At 47.7% G+C, this 22,586-nt stretch overlaps 2 protein-coding genes across 21 annotated transcripts in view; both read left to right on the forward strand.

Annotated features, from left to right (window-relative positions):
* LOC144125775 (protein boule-like) overlaps positions 1–14,607 on the forward strand; it is a 59,454-nt gene extending 44,847 nt beyond the window's left edge. For 15 of the 20 annotated variants that reach the window (XM_077659467.1, XM_077659469.1, XM_077659470.1 and 12 more), the window contains exons 11-12: positions 4,931–5,185; positions 11,553–14,607. In XM_077659467.1, coding sequence (XP_077515593.1) covers positions 4,931–5,185; positions 11,553–11,689 — 392 coding nt within the window. In that variant the 3' untranslated portion in view covers positions 11,690–14,607. The remainder of the gene's footprint in view (positions 1–4,930; positions 5,186–11,552) is intronic. The other 5 variants (XM_077659477.1, XM_077659479.1, XM_077659476.1 and 2 more) reach the window with 2 other exon arrangements.
* A 6,786-nt stretch (positions 14,608–21,393) lies between these two features.
* Positions 21,394–22,559, forward strand: LOC144123558 (uncharacterized). The gene is made up of 2 exons (XM_077656375.1): positions 21,394–21,797; positions 22,285–22,559. The coding sequence occupies exons 1-2, from the start codon at positions 21,464–21,466 to the stop codon at positions 22,455–22,457; spliced, it is 507 nt and encodes a 168-aa protein (XP_077512501.1). The 5' UTR covers positions 21,394–21,463; the 3' UTR covers positions 22,458–22,559.
* Positions 22,560–22,586: the final 27 nt, after the last annotated feature.

The raw sequence follows: 22,586 nt of genomic DNA on the forward strand, positions 1-22,586 counted from the left end.
GCGACGCATCACGTGATCATGAGTCACGTGACTGTGGTGTCACTGTCACGTGACCAGTGATGTCATCAATAGTGAGGACTCGTCCAAGCACGCCGCACACAACTGTTGATGGTTTCTCTTCATCAAAAAGCAAAAGCTCAAATTGCAAAAGCACGAACAGCTGTTCTTGTCACATGCATTGATGAGAAAACATAATGATGGAAGCATTTTTTCTTGTGTCCCCTTCAGGCACCAATTAAGACTGCTGAGAGGCAAAATTTTTTTGCATAAATGATCAGTAGACCAAGCAGAAGTGAGGTGTAAGAAATTATGCAAGAATTTTTACATTTGAGCATATCTCATTCGTGTCCACATTTGTGGACGTAGTGCTTCAAAGTTGCTACATGAACTTAAAACACTGCAACATTTTCTTGCCTTTTCTATCTGATCGTTAGGCATTAATGAATGTTTAGCTGTGAGAATATATGCTGAGAATTATTCATTGGTTCATGACTTATGAAATAGATAAAAGCTGTTGTTCTGTGACGGCAGGCAGAGAATTCCACATTTCAGGCACCGAACGTGGCTCTTAGATGTGCAGTTTTCATGTCTGCACCGTTGTGCATTTGGCATGTTCAGAAGTTGGGGCCAGTGGTTGCTTCTATCATAGCCAGTGCTTATAGTCTGGCTTCATTGAAGGGGGTCCGTAGTGATTTGAGCACAGGTGGAGTAAGAGAGTGAGAAAGCGACACGGCGGCCTGTGTTAGTTTTTTACAAAAAGGAAAAAGCATTTTTAAAAGTCGTGTACTCAATTTATATCATACACCTAAAACAAAGAATCCTCATGCTCTATCGGTGTGCTCGTTGTTCCGTAGCCTTGGAGCAGAGGAGCCAGCTCTGGACTGACTCATGGTGTGAGGGTACGGGCTTACCTTTTTCATCCATCCCTAGTGTAGTGCTTCCAACTTTATTTTGACTCATGGTGTGAGGGTACGGGCTTACCTTTTTCATCCATCCCTAGTGTAGTGCTTCCAACTTTATTTTTCTCCTTCTTGGGTTTTAGAAAACATGATAATGATTCTTGCTAAAGGCCACAGCCAAATTTTCAAAACGATAGAGAAGTGTTCCGACCACCACCGACAAGAGTAAAAAATGTCTGCTTGCTTCAGAATCTTGCAGTCTCCACATTCTAGCTTATGGGGGTCTCAGATCCCTTGTCAATATTGGTGGGGAATCTAAACCTCTGAGACCCCCCTGACTTTAAGCACTAGTTGCCCCATTTGGAAAACAGGATACAGTACCGCATTGTCCCATCAGCCTAAGCTACGCTCCCCTCTAGTCTTTTTGGAAAGAGGGCGGCTACTGAGCAAGACGCTACAGAACGGTTGGTTCAAAGAATTGCACATTGGACTAGCGGCACAATAAACAAAAAATAATAGCCACACATAGAAAACGAGGCCGCTTACTGATGCATAAAAAATAAATACAACTCGTCACTGTCGAGGCTCAATAATCAGTATTTGAGGGAGCAGATGGCTCAAAAGGGCATCCGAAAGTTAGCAAATTTTCCATCATGTTAACTCCTCTCAGGCACATATGCAAGGAAGGGGGCGTCCCCCCCCCCCCCCCCCCCCATTTGGTATACCTTCATATGATGTCGCAGCCCATGAAAACACGCTTGGAATAAAATAGTGCTGCAATAAATAAGCACAATGGAAGATGCCCTCTTCAGTTCTGTCATTGCTGAGGTCCTGTGCCTCGTTATTAACCCTTTGAGGGTCAAATTATTTTGAAGAAAACTTTCCCAAGTGGTCAAATTAGTTTATTGCGGATCTTGAATGTACAAAATGTATAAAATCGGGAATAAATAGTAAAAAAAAAATTTGGAACAGTACTTTGGTGTCAGCATCACTCACAACTGGAAAATGTTCAATAGAATTTCGAAGTGTGGTACTCCTTAAAGCACGGCTCCACGCACAGCGCCTTATCACAGACTGCACACATAAAACGCGTGTCTGCTCTCCTCTTGGTCCGGCGAGTTGTGTTGGCACACACATGGCATCTTCTCTGCGTGCGGCTGCCTTGGGCAGAGGTCTGAGGCACCCTCTCTGGGAAGTGGCGCGCTGTCAGTCGCAGCGGGTTGTCCGTCGTTCGTCTTCCGCGCCTTGGTCGTTGGATTTCGGTTTGGTATTTTTCCAATATTTGGGTAGCGACTTTCTTTCTGAACACAGCCAGCTTTACCGGGGTGCCAGTTCTCTCGCGGTAGAGAATAAATGCGTTCAGCAGTGTCATGTCGAGCAGGTGAAAAAAGAACTTCTTGTTCCACTTCAGAGTTTTCCTGATGCTTTCACTGAAGCTTAGCTGCATGTCGACTCTGTCGACGAGTCCCATTTTTTTCGTGTATTCAAGTACACATGCAGGCTTTTTCTTTTTTTCTCCGGTCGCTCTGTCCACCTTATCAGACTCCTGCATCTCCGGTCCATGCATCGTTGTCAACATAGTGACTTCGCGCTTGTCGCACCATTTCAAGGCAAGCAGAGTAGTGTTTGTGTGAAAGCTTTGAGTTTCACCCTTCTTCAACTTCTTTTTGAAAGAGGGTAGGCCCTTTCTATTGATACGCACAGTTCCGCATGCATTTGTGTTGTTGCTGTGCAGAAATTCAAAGAGCACTGGGCTTGTGTACCAATTGTCCACAAAAAGAGAGTGTCCTTTTCCAAGGAAGTCCGCCAGAAGGTCAGCAACAACAGCGCCCGCATAACCAAGCTCCTTTCTTTTGGCCAGGCTAACTGTAGCTCCGGTATAAACTAGAAATCTAAGTACATACCCGGTTTTCACATCACACATCATGAACATCTTCACTCCGAACCGGTGTCTTTTGGATGGTATGTACTGCCGGAATGAAAGGCGGCCTCTCCAAGGCATCAGAGATTCATCAATGCATAAATCTTGGTACGGAAGAAAAAATCGGTCAAATTTTTCCTGAATGGCCTCCATGACCGGTCTGATGGCCCTTAGGCGATCGGATTGCTCCGTTATTGAACTGAAGTGCAGGACGCGCAGCAGAAGAGCAAAACGGTTCACAGAAAAAATCTCCCGAAAAAAAGGGGTCACCAGCATCGGGTCTGTCGACCAATAGTCCCGCAGGGTGTTCTTCCGCACGAGGCCCATAAGCAGTACTATTGCCAAAAAGCAGTAAAGCTCCGGGAGGTCCACGACAGCCCAGGCTCTGAGCCGCAATGCGCCGGAGTGACATGCGCCTGCTTTATCATTCCCATACTTGTTTGTTTCGGTGACGATGAGCGACACAAGTTCTTCATCGAAAAACAATTGGAAGTAATCCAATTCACTTGCTTCTGGCGGGAGCAGAGAGGCCGCAACCTGCCCTGATTGCGAGTCGTCAAAGGTGAAAAGAGATGGCGAAAAATCACCTGTGTCCCACTGGGTGTCGTCGCGTCTTGCCCGCTTTCGAGATGTTGCGGCTGCGCTGAGGTCGGAGGTCGAACTTGTTGAATGCAGTTCGTCATCCGAAGATGAGCTGTCCTCTTCCGATGAAAAACTGTCTTCTGATTCCGACTCGGTGAGTGGAGCAAAATCAGGATCGGAAGAGTCATCGTTGTCGGTGTCAAGAGAACGGGCAGTGCGTCCGGCCATATCGCCGCTATGCCGTGCATCTGAAGAACTCGACCGAAACTCGGTAAAGAAGGAGAGCGAGAATATCTCGCGAGCGACGGTGATAAACAAGCTAAGAGCAGCACCAATAAAGATAGAAATCAACTTCCGCCGCCTCTGCAAGAGAGTGCTCACAAAGAGAAAAGATGTTTCGCGCGGCTCCGTTGCGATTTCACGGCGATTCCGAAACCGGGGAGGCGCGTTGCCGCAGAGAGCGAGAATATCTCGCGAGCAGCGGTGATAAGCAAGCTAAGAGCAGCACCAATAAAGATAGAAATCAACTTCCGCAGCCTCAGCAAGATAGTGCTGACAAAAAGAAAACTCAAATTTCGCGCGACTCCGTTGCGATCACGCGGCGAAACCAAAACTACAAAAGGGGCGTTGTCGCAGTCTGTGCCGTGCTAAAGCTAAAAATCAGTTCTGCTTATCTCCGTAAGAAGGCAGCACAAAATTCAAACACTTGTAAGTCCTAAGAGGTGGCAGCACCTCCCAGTGAGCACGCATCGTCCTTTTGGCGCAAAATTTCAAACGGAGAATCGAAACCGTACCCGTACGGCAAAGACCTTGCGGGACAGAAAAGCGCCGCCGTACATATACGGCAAAAACCTTCAAAGGGTTAACATAACAGAGAACCTGAGGACTAGATGTTCATACTCAAAGTGTAAGTACCACAATGAAATGTCACCAGTGTTGACACCAGTATATGGGTAAGACTTCGTTGGCTTTAAACGAACTGGCAGCATGTTACGTATCACTATAGGATGGAAATATTCCTTAGCAGTGTGAAATTTAGTAGATGTAGTCGCAGATGTGCAGAGTGGTGTCGCTTCATTGGCTACGAATTGCTGTTTTCAAATTTTAAAAATAAATTATGGACTTTTCATATATAACTTAAAACTTGAATCTGATGTCAGTAAGGACCATACCATATGGAATGTGACCATCAGAATTATTTCAGGGTCTTTCTAACCTGCCATGCATAAGGTGTGGTTTGGGGCCTCAGGCTCTTCACTGTCTCATGGGATTGCTGTTACTTGTATGAGCAGAGCTCAAGAGACCGCAGCAAATCGTTTGAAGCTTGAGAAGTGTTCTCCCAGGTTACTTTAGCTCTGGCAGTTTCGACTGCGTTGCGAGCTACCGGGTTAGCCTCTTGCTGTCTGAGCAGCTGGCAAATTGCTGTCTTGTAAAAGCTTTCTTGTAATGCATCTTTTGATGCTTTGATACGTTTTGATGTTTTGCTGACACTTGCCCAAAACCATTGCCTGCCTTTCACACTGCACAGGGGCAAAGAGCCCCTCAAGTCCCGGCACCCCATGTACCACCGGCACCCCATGTACCCCCGGCACGCCGTGTACCCCCAGCACACCGTGTACCCCCAGCAACAGCAGTGAGGGCAGTGCCCCCACCCCCAATTTGCAGTTGGGGGCCAGCACCCCGGCACAAATTCCCCGGCGGCCCCGCGAGCTCGCGCCGAGGCAGAGGCGCTACACGGCACCCCCCGAGGCACTTTGTACCTTTCTTGAGGACTGTTCCCAAGGTATGCATCATTTAGCTTATAAAACTGGTCACGTTTCCGAGGGGCAGGACTTTCGTGGAGATCTTATGTAATCCTCAGAGGAAACTGTTGGTGGCCCTCGACAGCTTCAGCTGGGGTTAGTTTAATTGTCCTGTTGCTTCAGAAGAACCTGTTTCATGCATACTAGCATTCGTATACACTGTCCAACTTATTTTTTACTTACTAGTGACGATGACGGCGAAGTTGATAGTATTTATTGCTGGTGACAAAAGGAAAAGCACAGTAGTTATCTCATTCAGGCTGGCCATCCAAACTGTGCCTTCAGGGAAGGTGGAAGAAGGACGTGAAAATTGGGAGAAAGCGGTGTCGTTGGGGAGAGCTACAGATTTATCTCAAACCCTTGGGGCTCTTCACTCCTAGAGCTAGTGCATTTCAGGGTGAAATGCAAAAGGCACCTATGTGCGTGCTCTCCAATGGCAGTGCACCTAGTAATGTCAGGTTGTCAAAATTGACCTGGAGCCCTTCACTGTGGTGACTCAAGTGGTGCAGTCCTTGCGCAACTTCAAAACACAAAGTGGACAGTGACATGGAAACGCAACACATCGGCAGCCGCCGCGGTGGCAGAGTGGTTACGGCGCTCGGCTGCTGGCCCAAAAGACGCGGGTTCGATCCCGGCCGCGGCGGTCGAATTTCGTTGGAAGCGAAATTCTAGAGGCCCTTGTACTGTGCGATGTCAGTGCACATTAAAGAACCCCAGATGGTCGAAATTTCCGGAGCCCTTTACTACGGCATCTCTCATAGCCTGAGTCGCTTTGGGACGTTAAACCCCCATAAACCCATAAACCAAACTACACATCAGCCTTTCACTATCCTCCGTGCGTTCTGAAATTGCGCGTTTTTAGCATCAAATGTCACACCGGCTAGTCCGCAACCAATAGGTGATGCAACTGAAGTTGCTTGGATACACAAGCCCTTTACAGGAGACCCCCATAAACTCAACTCGCATGTTGCGAAATATTGGCTGTTTTATAATTTTCAGGTCATGCAGCATGCACCATGTATTTGTCGCTGCTTTTCTGGAAAGGCTTCATGATGAAATTCAGTTACCTTGAAATCTGGCTGGCGAAATCTTTAAAAAAGGGGCCTTCAGCTAGCAGTTAGCACTGCCCTTGTGTCATGCCGTGAAGCAACGAACAAGTTTGTACTGGTGCACCGCTCGCTGACACTTTGTGCCGCTTCGCACCTTGCTCTATTTTGCCGCTGCCAGTCTGTGCTGTTGGGTTCAAAGTTTGGTGTAAGAACAGGGTCCATTTCCCAAAGCTACGATGGCCGGGCAGATCAAGCAGGCACCTCCGACCCCCTCTCGAGGGGGGAGTGGCATCATCTGAACCATGGTGCACCGTGGCAGCGCCTACTGCTGCCCTCGCCGCGTTGTTGACTCAGTCACGTGCCTTAATACTTGCATGCTTTATCGACCGAGTTCGGTACTTTGTACTTTGTATATCTCAAAAGTGTTTATTAATGAAGGTTTACTGTATTTACATTGTAAATCTGCTATTTACAGCTTGAGCGTGGCTGCTGTGAAGCCATTAACTGAACTACAGTCGAAACCCGCAATAACGAAATCGCCGGGGACAGCAAAAAAATTCGCTTTCGCGAGAATTTCGTTGCCGCGAAAATGAGACAGAAAAGATAGAAAACAGCCCGCAAAAAGAAAATTTATTGCCAAAAGTCAGTCAGCTTAGTTTGCCGAGCCTTGCAGCAACTTCATGGTTCTATTCTCACACTGCAAGAAGTGATCCATTGCCACGTCGTCGTCGTGTGCGCCTAAGAACGACCGGATCGTGTCAAAGGCGTCCAACACATTCCTCGGGTTCGGGTTTACCGTCTCTCCATGTTGTGGACCTTGGTCCTCGGTGTCAGTTTCGCACACGCTGCTGATGATAGCCTCATCGGTCATTTCTTCATGGACAACTACGTCGTCATCAGCGCGAACGAAATTATCGACACTGAGGCCATCTGGAACAACATAGTTGTCGACAGCACAAAGTGCACCCCATGCGTTGGCCAGCGATTGTGGCACTGCACTGGCAGCACAGTCATCGTGAAGTATCTCTTCAAGCACGCTTTCATTTGGCGACTCGTCCACGCATGATGTCTGCTGGGTGGGGGCGAAGCCCGCATGCTTGAAACAGTGCTCAATCACGGTCGGAGGCGTCGCAAGCCATGCAGCGGCCAGCATCTCAAGCGCCATGAACAAGTCCACGTCGGTGGGGCGCTTGTGATGGAGGTTAAGAATGAGACGCTGTATTAGCCTCTCTTTGTAGGCGCACTTCACACTTCGTATGACGCCTTGGTCGAGTGGCTGCACAACAGAAGTGCACCCGGGCGGAAAAAAAAACAAGCGCACGTTTGTGAGCTCCATATCAACATGATGGGCGGTGCAGTTGTCTAAAAAAAGGCTCACCAACCTGCCTGCCTTTCTCATGTCCGCATCGAAGGCCTCAAGCCAGCTGGAAAATATTGAACGGGTCATCCATGACTTCCCGTTCGAGATGTACTGGACAGGCAGCGTGCGGTTCCCCTTGAAGCAGCGGGGCTTCTTGCTCCGGCCAATGACAAGAAGCGGCCGTTTGTCACTGCCGTCCATATTGGAGCACAACAATACTGTTACGCGCTGCTTGCTGTGCTTCCCTCCGTGGCATTTTTGACCTTTCAGGTCCAAGGTCTTCGAAGGCAGCATCTGATAGAATAGACCCGTTTCGTCCGCATTATACACGTCTGAGGGTTCGTACTGCCCCAGGATTTCTTCGGCAGTCAGCTGCCACGACGATGTTGCCACCGGGTCCACTCCTGCTGCTTCGCCCGAAATCACCTTGGCCACAATATCGTGACGGGCTTTAAAGCGGCCCAGCCATCCAGCGCTTGCTCTGAATTGGTCATGCCCGAGCATGCAGTCCAGAGCCTTCTGTTGCAGCAGTTTGCCAGACAGAGGCACTTTGTTTGCGCGCTGTTCACAGAACCAGGCAAACACCGCCTTGTCAACGTCCGGGAACACCGCAGCCGTCACTGTTTTATGCTGTGCTCGAGCACCGTTCTCAAGCGCACCGAGAATGGCTGCCTTGCTTTTCAAAATTGTCGACAGTGAGCTGCACGCAATCCCGTACTCTTCGGCGATATCCATTTTTTTCCTGCCTTTTTCTGCTTGAGCAATGATGGCAGCCTTCTCTTGCAGAGACAAAAATCTTCGTTTTTTGGCTGGCGGAGACATCTCAAACGCAAACGTGCGGACTGCTGCTCATACCCACCGCCACCACACACAACGAACACATGTGCACCGCTCGCAGGCCTAAAAGTGCAGCGCTGATGATCTAGTGTCGCCCCCTGATGGTGTCGCTGCGAGGCTGCCTTCGGTGGGCTAGGAAAGTTTTCAGATACCTGTATATAAAGAATGTTGACACGAAATGGAGAAAGCGAACTAGAAAATTGACAAGCAAATATCTGGACAGCAGTAAGGGGGCAAATCAGCAATTATCGGTTAAGAAAAAGGTTAAAGGAACAGAGAGAGCTTTGTGGAAAACAGGGATGCTGACGAAATCGGCACTAGAAACATACCGGACCTTTAAACAGGAAATTGTCAAAGAAAATATCTATGATAATTGTAGGGGAAGTTCTTTGTTGTTTGAGGCCAGGACTGGAGTTTTGCGGACTAAGAAGTATAGAGTCAGGTACCAGGAGATAGACACTTTGTGCATTGCGTGCGGAGAGGAGGAGGAAACGGCTGAACACTTGATACTTTTCTGTAAAGGGCTTCACCCTACAGTGGAAGGCAGCGGGGCTGACTTACCCAAGGCATTGGGGTTTAGGGATAGTGAAGGGAAAGTGGATTTTAAGAGGTTAGAAGTAACCAAGCGAAGGTTATCTGATTGGTGGCTAAAAGCAAGACAGGAGTAAAATTTCACAAGACATGGCTAGGTGGCTTGAGCCACCGCCCGATGTAAAGGGTTCAGCCGTATCCATCCATCCATCCATCCATCCATCCATCCCTGAACATAGCCTCCGAGATAAACAACAACGCGGAACCGATCACAGAGGACACGCGCTGCGCCGGTATGGTGGCTAGCACCGGCTCAAGGTGGCTAAAGTTTTTAAAGTTGTTCCGGCTGCAAGGTTGCCAGGCGCCAATGCTCTCGCTGTAGCCACGCAAGCGCGCTATCGCAGTTTGCTCAATTTGAGTGCTTTTTTGACGCTGTTATTCATAATATGGGAGACAGTATGCGGACCGACGCTGCAGCAAATTTCGTTATCGTGGGATTGCGGTACAAAAATGTTTCGTTACCGAGAGATAGTAAATACATTGGCCCCTATGGGCATTTGCCGGGATCTCGGAAATATTTCGTTGCGGCGAGAATTTCGTATTCTCGAGATTTCGCTATCGCGGGTTTCGACTGTAGTTTGTAAGGGATCAGCTCTCCATCAGTAAGGAGGGTGCTTTAATGAGGGAAGGCTTGCAATAGTTAAGCTTCGGCTGCACTCAAGTAATTTTGAATCTTTACAACATATTGCTATTTCCTTGCTGCGAGCTACATGTTTAAGGTGCCGGTTTTGGTTTTCAAAGTTGGTTTTTTTTTCTGCCTTTTTTATTTTCTCAAGAAGTTTTGATTGCAATTATCCTGCTTTCTCTTTGCTCATTCTCATCTCTCTTAATACTACCATATGCGCAGGGCCCTTCGTTCTTGTGTTTGTTTTTCGAGGTAAAAATCAGGCCATATTTTTAGGTTAAATTCAAGTGCTAGTTGGGTTATTAAGCAAAAATCTCTGTAGTTTTTTTTTTTTTCTGGTCTTTCTTTGCAGGAAAAGCCAACTTAGTAAAGTGCTTGTTTATGCATTGGACATGAAGCCCCGTTTTTTGCTCATTAGTCATAAATATGGAAATGGCAGGTTGTACTTTAAAAAAATATTTATGAAATGACATTTTTTTCTCATATATTCAGTTACAAGGGTCCTACTAAAAGTAATGCAAAAGTTTGCATGTGTTTATTAATAACCTCACGTGCATCGTAAAGATTCTATGTGTTTGTAGAGCAACTCTTTTTCTATACCGACCATTAGTTTTTTTGCGGGTAACAATGGACATTTTTTACTGCTTGTAGCTAATGGATTGCAAGGAGAAATAATGGGTCGTCGTGGAGTTTCTTACAAAGGAAGGAAGCAGACTGCCCGACATCCACCGAAGGCTAAATTAATGTTTACGGAGATGACACCATTAACGAGAGCAATGTGCTTAGATGGATTACTTTTATTTATTTATTACAGATACCTCAAGGGCCCTTGTGAGGGCTTTACATGTTAAAGTTTAAAGAAGGAATACCAGTGTTGAAGACAAACCACACAGTGGGAGAAATGCGACCACCGACACGAATCGTCAGCAAGTAGAGTATTTGACAGTGGCCCAAATGTATCTCTTGGGAGGCTGCACTGAGCTGTACTTTTGTATTGAGAAAGAGCTGCTCTACAAGCTTGTAGGTTATGATGTATGTCAGTTATATAAAATTATACGAACTTTTGCATTACTATCGGTACAGCCCTCATATTTCGTCCCATACATTACCAATCTTTTACACAGCACTTCCATGTCTGTCGAAGACCTGTCTGCATTGCGCAATGCAAAAACATCCAGCATTACAGCGACCGTTTTAAATGCATGAGAGCCTTGGAGCAAGTTATCTTTAGCAGGGACAGTGCTTGACACAATGATGCCAATACCTGTGTTTCGGCCTCTCGCTTTTAAAGTGCACTTTTCGAACTTATCTGCTGATTAAACAGAGCTACGACTAACAAATCTTAAAAGAAGTTTAAGATCGCCAGTTAACCAAAAACCCATCATGAATAAGCACAGGGTTTCCACTAATTCTCATATGGTGTCCAGCTTTGTGTGGGTAAATGTACATTCTCTGTAAGGTGCATTTGCAGGAAGAAATTGGGTTTAACCTAATTTTTAGGAGATTTGGTCAAGGTGCAAGGAACAGATAAAATTGGGTTTTACCAAAAAACAAATTGCCTTTCATGTATTTTACCTTGACTCTCGATTTGCAGTGCTGTTTGGTACCTGCCAGTTTTCCAATGGGTGCAGGCTTTCTCCTGGCGTGGCTCTGAGCTTCCCTGAAAAGAAATGCTTGGGCAAATTGGGCCTCACGTCTTGCGGACCAAATGCATTAGCCAGGAAGCTCTTCCAAGCTGCCCTTTTGCCACTAAAGTCAATGCATCACCAAGCTTGACTGTCTGAAATCTGCTGAGGAGCCTTTAGTAGCCCACATGCATTCTGGAGAGGAAGGTACTGGGTGTTCAGACAGATGGGTGGCTGCAGCTCTGTGGTGCACCCATGCAGGTGGTGAACGGGATCTCTCTGATGGTCAGCCCCAGTACAGCGAAGCTGCCAAGCGTGGAGGCCCAGGGGCAACCTGGCGAGACTGCCTCTTCGGAACTCCCCCCACCCCCGCCAGCACCCGCTCCCAGTGCCCTTAGCAGCCAGCCTCCCAGCAGCCAGCCTCCCCCAGACTCTCCTGCTGTGTGACACTTGCGGTGGCATTTTGCTACTCACACGCTGGCTTTGCCTCTTTCTTGGGCCTGCCCCACGGGTTCTCTGTCACTGATTTTCCAACAAAGTCTACAACATTGCCACCTGTCCAACTCTTCCTCCGCAAGCTTTTCTTTCGTTTTTTTCTCCCCAGGCCTCACATGCTTGTGTATGTCTAGAAACAGATGCACTTAGGTAACTGCAGGCTGAATGGCCTATGCTGACTAGCCAGACTTATTTATTTCAGGTGCTGTTTTTTTTTCTTTTCAATGCTGTAAACTATTTTTTTATTTCTTCTTGTTGTGAACCTTTCTTGTTGCAAAACTGGCTAGTTGCAACTGAAGCAAGGACCTCTGTCTCAAACACACTGAGCTTCAGTATTTTTTTTCTACCTAAGCTCAGCTCCTGTTCTTTGTTCTCCATATTTTTATACTACTCACAGTGACCGTGTAACTGGATAAGCATTCTAAAGCTTTACTGTTCTTGCCCCCCCTTTTTTTTTGTCTACATGTGCACAGTTGTGACCATTCGTGGAGTTTTTCACTTCTACTGCTCAAACATATTGTGAGGCTTGTTTACTTTTTTTTTTCACTATAGGTGCAAGTTCAAAGATCTTGCTATATGCTACAGAGAAGAGGAAACCCCAAGGGTGCTTCATGCTGTGCCAGCATTGGTGTGAGGATCGGTTCGTTAGCGATATGACAGCTTCAGTGGGATGCAAAAAACGAAAAATACTCGTCAGTAATCATTTGCATCACTTGTACTGAAGTTCTCCCTCATTTGGTTTCCCGCTGAAACGCTTGGCATTCATTTCTAGAACATTAGTTCTTTGAGCTGTCAGCATTAAGCAGTGTCATTCAGGCAGTTTTTGTTCAACTGCACCGCAGTATTCATAGCGTGCAATATGTTAACAGTATTAAACACCACAGTTGCTGAAAGTAGTGTACTGCCCCGTCAACAGGTTTCTCACACATCATGCCTGCAGTGCTAGAGGTAGTTTAGGGTCACTTTTCTTTAAGAAAACGAGTTCACGCACAATATGCATATGCCTTCTCCTTGCTGTCTGTAGAAAGAGCATGGAATGCTTGCATACCATCAGCTATAAAACCCTCATATCTGTGATTATGGGTGATAGCTGCCTTTGCTGAGCTTAGACTTTAAAGTAACACTGAAAGTGTGGTGCCATGAACTTCTGAATTTGGTAGCTTTTAAATTAAGTTGAGAGATGTGCTCATTTCATTTTGCTGGTGATCTGAGTTGTGACTACTTATTAATTCTGAACATTTAACGTGCACAACATCACTGCAATCTCTGTGCTGTTCATATGATGTGGCTTGATACACTAAGAAAGCTGAAGTCAAGGCACCATACTTGAAAAGAGAAATGTGTGCATTGTTTGCAGGCTTGAACTGTGAGGCTTTTACTTGAGCATAGTATGTCAGTATAGCAGTTACATCCAGACTCGGCAAAGCGCGCTGCATCCAGACATTTTGTGTACTTAGTTCTGTGACCGTTATTAGAAGAGTTGCCTTCAGAGCTGTGGTGCAGGTGGCACGCAGAGAATTTTTCTCCTGTTACTTAAGTGTAATCAAGCATCTTGTTTCTGGTGATGCTTTGTCTATTATCATTGTTCGTTTAGTGGCTCACACAGCACAGTCCAGTCTGTGATGATGGCAAGCAGTGCCACTTGTTTGCTGCTTGTGCCTTACTCTCGTAGTTGCTGTGATGTCTACTTAACTGGAACTGTAAAGTCGTCACGTGTTGTTCATCGCAAAATGTGATACTGTCCCCTTTCTCTGCAAGTTTAATTTTTTTCTACAGAACGAGCAGTACAAAAGGTTGCAATGAAAAAGCCTGTGATTAGTGGCTAGTCCGTTTTCATGTGTTGTACATGTATATATAATATATTTATACGTATAAAAATTATCACGAGGAAACTGGTCACTGCACTAATAGCCCCAAAGTAAATTAGAATTGCTTGCAAGGGGCAGAATGTGAGATTTCCTATGACAACTCAACCTTAGTGCAATCTCTCCTCCCACCTCCACCTTTCCTTTTTCTTTTCTTTTTTTTTCAGACATGCACTGTTGTTTCAGGTGCAGTTGTCAGTTTAGGCACAGAAGTAGTGCTGTATACTTAACTGGCTTGTGCAATAGTTTGCAAGAAAGAGTGGTCTTTTGTTCTGAAAACCACAATTGCACAGCAGTTTTTCGGCTGGGTGTTGTATGCCTCTCCCCAGTTTTTAAAAAGCCAAAGAAACGTAGCGTGTGTGTGTGTGCAAGGTATATTCAGCACACTTGTTAAACACACAGTGCCGTCCCTCTTGTTGCCTTTTGCAACCGTCCTTCGGTGCCATATGTTAATGAATATTCCATCAACTTTTTTCTGGTCATAGAAAGTATGTCAAGAGACATTAGTGATGATCTCAGGTTATTGACTGATGGTGAAAGTGCTCCTTTTCTGATTTCCACATCTGTACAGTTCTCTTTAAGAACAGGTATTTTCTGACAATTTTTTGTGAATTTCTTGCTCTTTTTTTTTTTTTTGAGGGCCTGAGCAAATTCAAGTGTATCTATCTACCTACAAGAAGTTCAAATTTTGAAGTGTGTAGGACTAATTAGACTTTTTCATACCAGATATTTTTATTCATGTGGAAGAAAGCAATAGAGCATTTTTTTAGCTTGCATTTTTTATACAAATGCTTTTTGGTACAGATACTTTTTTTTAGTGTCACCTTGCTGGTAAGAAGGGATCTTGGCCTCTGTCTGTTATATAAGTATGCGCCGTTTTGGTGTCCCGAAAGTTGCTGTTTACAATGCGGAGCGCGTATTTGCTGCTGTAGTAACAATAAAAAATGAACGTGGAATTGTGAGTTTTGATTCCCTCTGAACAATAAAAAACAGTAGCCTACTCATCAAGAGTAGGTGCGCATTGCAAGAAAGTCATAGTACATTTTAGGGAGACTCCTTACGAAGACTACTGCATGCCGAGTGGTGCACATTCCTCCGCTAATTTGATGCACAGGGACTTCATAACAGGAAGTGTGGGGAGGGGGGGGGGGGGGGATTTTCACATGGGGTGCAGTGCCCCCCCCCAATCTCGAATTGCAGTGCTCTGGTCAGATTTCTGACACTTTATTTTGGGACGTTATTAACGTAAAGCACGCTGTGGCTGAGCCAGTTTGCTTCATGTAGTCTGTAGCGGCGCTGATGAAGATGAAGTTGGCGTGACCTGCCTCGCGCAGAACACAATGCTCTCGGCAATCGGCCTGGCCAGCAATGTCAAGAGCCCGCTCCACCGGCTCACCAGCCGCGGCTACCGGAACTCCAATAAATGTGGTCCACCCACCACATCTGGTGACACCGGACTACAGCTTCGACGCACGCAACGCCACTCCCACCTGCTCTGCGCTCCTGCCCGTCTTGTCCCTCCACTTGGCCTTGCTGTTGCACCACCGTTGTCCACACCTGGTTTTCGGCAGCTTCTTCTCGCTGCCATGTTCGCTCCTACCATAGCATCCGGTGAGCTCCTCCAGCAGTATCAACGCTCCTTCCTTCCTCGGCTTCCCGGCCTGTCCGCTTTTTATGCCATGGACCCTGTTTTGTGGCTGGCGCTGCTAGACTCGCACTTTCATGTCAACAACGTGTCCAGCCAGCTGCTGCGCTATCAGCACGCCAGCCGTGAACTCCCACCCGGTCTCCTGGCACAGCTGCGGTTGCCGCCTCCTGCCCCGACATATACTCCGATTTCAAGAAGGGCCTGACGGCATAGTTTGGCTTTGAGCTCCCGCCAACTCTCTGCACTCCTGTTCCGGACTCCGAAGCTGCGGCACCACTCGACTCACCACCCCTGGCCGTATTCCCTACCCGAGCTGTTTCGGCTTTCCCTCCGCCCACTCCTACGTCGGCGCCCCTCCCCACACCAGTCTCTCCACTACCGCCCCCACGTATGGTTCGACAAGTGCCACGCGAGGACGCGCCAGTCTCTTGCCAACCTTCTCAACCAGCTGCCTCAAACTACACCCTATTTCTCAGGTTTGCTTCGCCGGCCCCTATGGACGGCCATCCATCTGTGATCTCCCGTCCCACGGCGCCTCCAGCCCAGTCCTGCTTCCCAGCTGTGGCGCCTGCCCTTGGGCAGCGGCGCTGATGAAGATGAAGCTGGCGCGACCTGCCTCGCGCAGTACAGAACGCACTCGGCAATATCCGCCGCGGTGGCTATATGGGGTAAATAAAACCTCCTTTTGGGTGTGCGCTAGAGGACAAGGCATTTACTCCCATTTGGGTGTATTTTTGTTAACAGTGTAGCAGAGCGATTTGTCTAATGGGCGATGGCGTTCCGTTGACTCCCTGGCAGTGCTGCAACAGGCTGTCGCGTTCCACTCTTAAAGACGAAGCTTAAGCGTCCTCCATTTTTTTTTGAGCGATAGCTTCAGTACGCTATGTAAAGCCAAGGTCGCCGAGCCGGAGCCGTTAATACGCATGCGCCGAGCAACAGGTGCGCCGCGCGTGACGTGAGAGTTGCGTCGCGCATGCGCAGTAGCTACGAACTTCATAGATCACCGCCGTGTCTTCATAGCTATAACCAAGCATACATATACACCTGCTGAATAAAGAGCTTTACGACGTGTAACCATGTGTATGAAGTCGCGTACACACAGGTTTAACCGGAGCTAAACCATCGGCAATTTTCCTCCGTGCCTGCAGTGGACGTAGTCAGGCTGATGATGATAGCTTAATGTGCTAATCAAGTTGGAAGCCATGTCTACGACAGGGATTCGAGCAGACAGATATATGCACCTTCACTTGTACGACAATTCCCAGATTTCGTATAAAAATTTGGAGGACACTTCAGCTTCGCTTAAGAGTGGAACGCGACAGCGTGTTGCAGCACTGCCAGTGAATCCACGGAACGCGATCGCCCGTTCGGCGCGACGCCTTGCTCGTTAGATATGGTGCCTCGATGGGCCAGCGCCGCTTTCAGGTTGAAGACACCGCTCCCGGCGGGGGCATGTTGGGTCTCACTCTCCCGTTCAGTTGCATTGAGCGCAATGCGGCGGCGCGCCGTTTCGAAGAAAAAACTGCATCTGCCGCGAGGAATTTCAGAAAATTTGGTGTTCTACCTTGATGGAGTGGTACCATAGATAGTTTAAACAGTGAATCAGGGGTAGTTACTCTAAAGTAACATCTTTCGCAGCTAACCTGCCGATAAAGTCGGCGCCTTATGAACAGTCGGTGCACTCATGCGTGTTGGTCTTCTCCTGTAGCGTTCATTCTGCGCAGTGTTCATAACTGCTTTCTTACAACTTCCGTAGCATATTCCAGTGCAACCTTTTGACCCGAATATTCTCCACTTCAACTACTTTTCCAACAATCAGGATTACTTATTTCGAACTGCAGTTGCAAAGATAAGCAGTGCATTATCCCTCCGTCCCAAGCAGAAATTGTTCTGGAAAACAAGCGTTTCGCATGCCTTACCTCCCTTACCTCTCATACTTTGAGGTTTATTGTTGTTCACGCAGTCTGGTTTGACCTGCGATTGGCAATTTTTTCGGCGCGCGCTGTCACGAACAAAGCCAAATAGCCGGGTCATTTCTATAGTGCGTGCAGAACACCCGGGAACACAACAGACCCTCATAACTTGGTCTCTGACTGCTACATCACGCACACTAGGAGCTCACTTGAAGCAAAGGGGCGTGGCCCATTTTCGCCTCGGTTTTGCAATTTCTGTGCGTTCTCCGCCGCCTTTCATCTTCCGATTAGAAGCACGTCGTCGTCGTTACGCGTCGCGGCCTTTCTTCTCCCGATTACAGCCGCCTCGGTACATATCGCACGTTCTGCACCACGCTGTCAAAAGTCACATGTTTTGACCACAAGCGCTTGCACTGATGTCGTTGTCTAAGAAAGCTGAGAGGTGAGTGCTAAAGCCTGCCACCTAGGCCACATCAAAAGTTGCCGAGCGGCTTTGGCTTCACAACCTGATCACAAAGACGTTTCGCAATAAGGCAGCCGTATTATTTATGCGCTCTTGCGGGTAAGCGAGTATGTGAAGCTCTCGTCGCAGCTTTTTGTTCAGTTTATTATATGTTTTATCTTAACGCCACGAAGGCAGGAAGGCTCTCCCCTCTCCTTTGCGCCAGCTCACTTCGAATATCCTAGCGCCAAACCTATCTTCTGTGCGTCAGTAAGCAAAGAAGCCGTGGCTGCGTGACGCGAACACAAGGCGGCTTTTTTTCTCCAGTAACGGTTTATTTTCCTTCCTTTTCGTATCACTTTTAAAGAAACCACAACTGGGGAAAAAAAGCTCTCTTCATTGCCCTCACGCAGCCACGTCAGTAAAATTCGTCACGCGTGTTTCTGGGCAACCGGATTACTTTTTTTTTCTTCCTCTTTCGATGACAGCAGCTGCAGGGATGGGCGAGACGCAAATGCGCGCCCGTGTGCTTTGCGGTGTCGGTGAATGTTAAACGTCCCTAGATGGTCGAAATTATAGGGGAGGCCTCCACTACGGCACCTCTTTCTCACTACTTTTACTCCCACCTTCCTCCGCTTACGGCAGATATGTGAGACAATTACTGCACCATTTCCTTTCCTCAAAAACCAATTTTCAATTTTTCCTTTGTTGCTCCGGCTCCTCTTTCTTAGTTTACCCTGGCAGGGACAATGGTATTGAAAATAAATAGTTATCAGGGGCTGATTTTGTGAGGCCTCTTTTTGCATCAGTCGCTTTTGATGATTTTTCTTCATGTTTTGAAAGGAAACAGAAATTGTTTAGTAAAATTTGTCCTCGAATAAAGCGAACTTAATCACTACGAATTAGGAAGATGTCATCGCATCGCATCATCAGTCTACGTGTAGTCAACACCATCCAAAGGGAAACGCAACCATTTGCATTGCTTTGTTGCAGGTACAAGTCACTAAGGAAAGAAGTTCAGAAAATATGACTATTTGTCTTCAGACGTGTCCTCTGGTTTCTACTCCAGAGCAGTCAAGTGACAGATTACTTGGAAGAGAAATTTGACATTATTACGTGGAATTTTTCACCTACGGTGCAGCAACAAGACAAAGGCACTTCAGAAAATGTTGGAAAGTGAATGTTGACTACGCAAAAATATATTTGGCAGGACATGCATGCTCCGCGCTGCTCGTATACAATGGAAGCTTGGGGCCGTGGGAACAGTCTTTCCGTTCAAAACAAAAAAGAGACAAATCGCTCTGCTACGTACGGTGAAACGGACGCGTGGAGCGGCAAACCACGTAGAAGCGCTGCTAGGCGCCTTGCCGAAACGCGCGGGACTCAAGTTGCAGTCGCAGTTAGTCGGCACATCGTTCTCGACAAATCCAATGCCAGGAACGCCAGCATAGCTTCCGCGCCGAACGAACGGGCAGCAAGCCACAAGCTTCGTGGTGAACGCGCTTTGAATGTGCTCTGCGTTCGCCGCTCACCGCGTGTTCCCGCACGGCCCCACTGCGCCCGAACGAGATGAGTGGGAGGCGCTGCCGTCTCGCGCTATCTGTTGGGGCAGTGGCGTACATTGCGAGGAGGAGGAATTTTTTGCTCACGGCCGACGCCGACGACATCGGCTTTTCTGCGACATGAGCTCCTTAAGGCTTTCGTGTTAAAATTGTGATGCAACCGTTCGTCGTACAGCGTTCCGGGTGGTGTTAAATATATATACGCGTGCGTGTGTGTGTGTTGGGGAGGGGGTGAGTGAGTGGGTGGTGTCATACGTGCGAAAGCATGTGTGCATTCTTCGCCTCCCTCCTCTGCATGTGTACGCAACCGCGTTGCGCCCCCATCCGCGGCGGAGGGGGGCGCGCGTATCGAGGCGCGCCCTACTCCAGCTGACGCGATGCTCCTCCGAACTTACCCGCGCTTCCCCCCATCGCCAGCAGCTTGCGCGATGCTCCTCCAAATTAACCCGAGCTTACCCGGGTTACTAGGAGGCTTCACACATTTTCTTGGTTGGGTTTGACCCCGTCTTTTAGTGCTTTCGCACTAAAACGCACTAAAAGACTGCAGCCTGAAATAAACTCAGTTCGCAAACCAGAACCGAATGTCTTTGTCTTGCGTCCATAACATGCTTTCGCATTCCCACACGTAAGCAGTCTTAGGTGTCTCTGCCGAATTTTTATTAATTTATTTATTTCATTGCCAGCCTTTTGGAAAAGCCGTTGGCAGTAGTGGGTGTTACATAATATGAGCATTGAAAGGAACAAACTAACAAGGCAATATAATGAAGAAAATAGATGACAAAACTCCGGCAAGCATACTTGAAGACTAGACAACAATGAGGACAAAGTTTGCGAACAATTATTTCAGTTCACACAAGGACTAAAGTCGTATTTATGAACAGAAAAAACTAAAGGACAAGGACTGCATAAAATGTGCTGATGAAGCCGCGCGGCAGTTAATTCAGACTACTAGCAATAAACCTTATAAAAAAAACTAGCTGTACAAAGCCACTCGCGTGCCCTAGACATGAAAAACTCTGTAAAAATGTGCACCCAATATAGGCATAAGAGATCTCCACAATTAAACACACATTAATTAAACCATGTTTAACACTGTACACACGTGTGGCAGGTGTATATCGGAGCTTTGATATGAGCCACGACGATTTGTATGACACCTCTAGATATGAAATTACGGCTGTTTCACACAATAGTTGGTTCAATATGTACAAACACAGGCACTTTGCACAACCCGACCATTCATTCAGTAACTAAACCAGTAAAAGAAATATAAACCAAGACGCGAACATTTATGTACTTTCTTTGTATTCGCCGTACTCACTTTCATGTATAAGTCGTGGTTTCTTCTACCACAAGCCAGCTGTGGACGATGTGCATCTTCGCGTGCATGCCCTTCTTCCGGTTACGAATTAAGGGGCACCTTTAGAAAAGCACGGGAGTTTGTATAGGGTAATCACTCGAGGACTGCACCTTCCTCAGTGCCATTAACATGTGAGATGGAGTATAGTTTCGACACGCGTAAGATTATCGAAGGTGCAAACGCGGTGCTTGACCCTGGGTGCGTTACAGATCGCTGAAAGCGAGCATTCGCATTATCTGTGTGCGGGCAAATGGCTATGCGCAGCCTTTTGCACATTTTTTTTTGTCCCTCCTGCAAACTACGTACTGCCGCGGACAGCATTCCCAACATTGGCCTGTGTCCTGAGCTTGTATTGTGGCGCCGAACAGTCACGCTTATTTCGCAACGATTGGGAGAAGGTCCTCCCGCTGTATGCTTACACTAGTTCTGGCTTTGTCGATTTCACTTCTCAAGCTTCACTTCAGCACACACAGAACGCTTATTGCTTGGTGAAACAGAAAATACAGCGAAAGCCACGACGCCGGAGAAGTGGAAACACTTTCACTGTCATTGTGAAGCGAAACGCGCCGACCATCACCGATATCCAACGCGGCAACTTAGCACGTCCTGGCACTTCGTAGTCTATGCTGAGAGCGATTTTATAGCTTATCACCCATGAGCAATCATAATGCAATAAATGCGTTCCAATGCGCGAGACTTCCGGGCATTCATTTTATGCGTATGCTGTCGTGCGGCAGATACGACAAGGTCGACTGATAGGGTCCTAATAAAGAGGGCGTGTTCCGCAGCGTCCAGTCAGAAGCTTCCCGCGGCCATATCTAGTGCACATAAGCGCGCCACCTCGATCGAGCCCGCTGATACTTGTTTGCTGTGCACGCGTTCAAGCCATGACGGAAGAGGACGAGTCGAACGTGGACTCGAGCTACGGAGACGATGCCGAGCTGCGCGAAGTGTTCGCCCTTCTGGACCGCGACTGCGACCTAGAGCTGAGCTTTGAGGAGCTGAAGATGGCAGTGCGCGCTCTGGGCCTGGCTGTCAGCGAGGCCGAGATGAACGAGGTGCGCGAGGAACTCGAGGCCTGCAGTGGACGCACAGCCGTCGACTACATGGGCTTCTTGTCGGTGCTGGCCAAGCTCGAGTTTGGCCACCTGCGAGAGCCGGATCGCGCCAGCGTTCAGGAAATGCAGACGCGCAGGGCGCTGGAGATACTTGACCCTGGCGGTATAGTATCCATGATTCGAGACACTTTCTTAGAATGTGCTTTTTTTTTCTTTTGCGGGGAATGAGGCCGTCATGGACTTCTGGTGTGATCAGCGCAGCGCAGTACAGCGCATGCTGTAGTGCTAGCTCAGCCGCTACGCTTACCTCCACTCCGGATGTTCATGTAAAAAAAACCGCCTTAATACTCTGCTCAAGCGTGACATTGTGATCTGTCACTGATTGGTTGTTGGAAGCGCTAACTGACACTTAATCTCAAAGTTTCGTGAGACATTGCTTCTTTCGATTGATTACACGTTTGTGGATGCAAATTACTGTCAACGGTCGCAGCTAGCGCACTCAGTCCATGCCTAAAAGCGTTAAGATTACTCCGGCTCCCCTCGTGGCTATGACAATCTGCACATGATAAGAGATATCGTAATGTATCTTGTCGTTGTGTCTAACCGTCACGCATCGGCACCGCATTGTCTTAACGTTTCCAAAAACGCAGGCACCGGCATGGTGAGTGTCCGCGATGTGCGATGGCTCTTCACGGCCATCGGAGAGAAACTGAGCACCGAAGAGGTCGACCAGGTCTTGGGAGAGCTGGGACGCGCAGGCCGCTGCGAAGACGACCGCCTGCCCTACAAGGACCTTCTCGACCTGCTCTTCAGGGACACTTGATGTATAAGGCATACAGTTTGAGGCATACTTCTAGTGCGTGTATATAAGCATCGTCATAAAATAAAGTGTGTTCAGTAAGTGGCTCCCCCTCTAGTTTTTGTGCTGGTGTCTGGAAGCGGTATTCCGAAT

This window comes from Amblyomma americanum, chromosome 3 (assembly GCF_052857255.1).
Source record: "Amblyomma americanum isolate KBUSLIRL-KWMA chromosome 3, ASM5285725v1, whole genome shotgun sequence".
Classification (NCBI taxonomy): domain Eukaryota; kingdom Metazoa; phylum Arthropoda; class Arachnida; order Ixodida; family Ixodidae; genus Amblyomma; species Amblyomma americanum.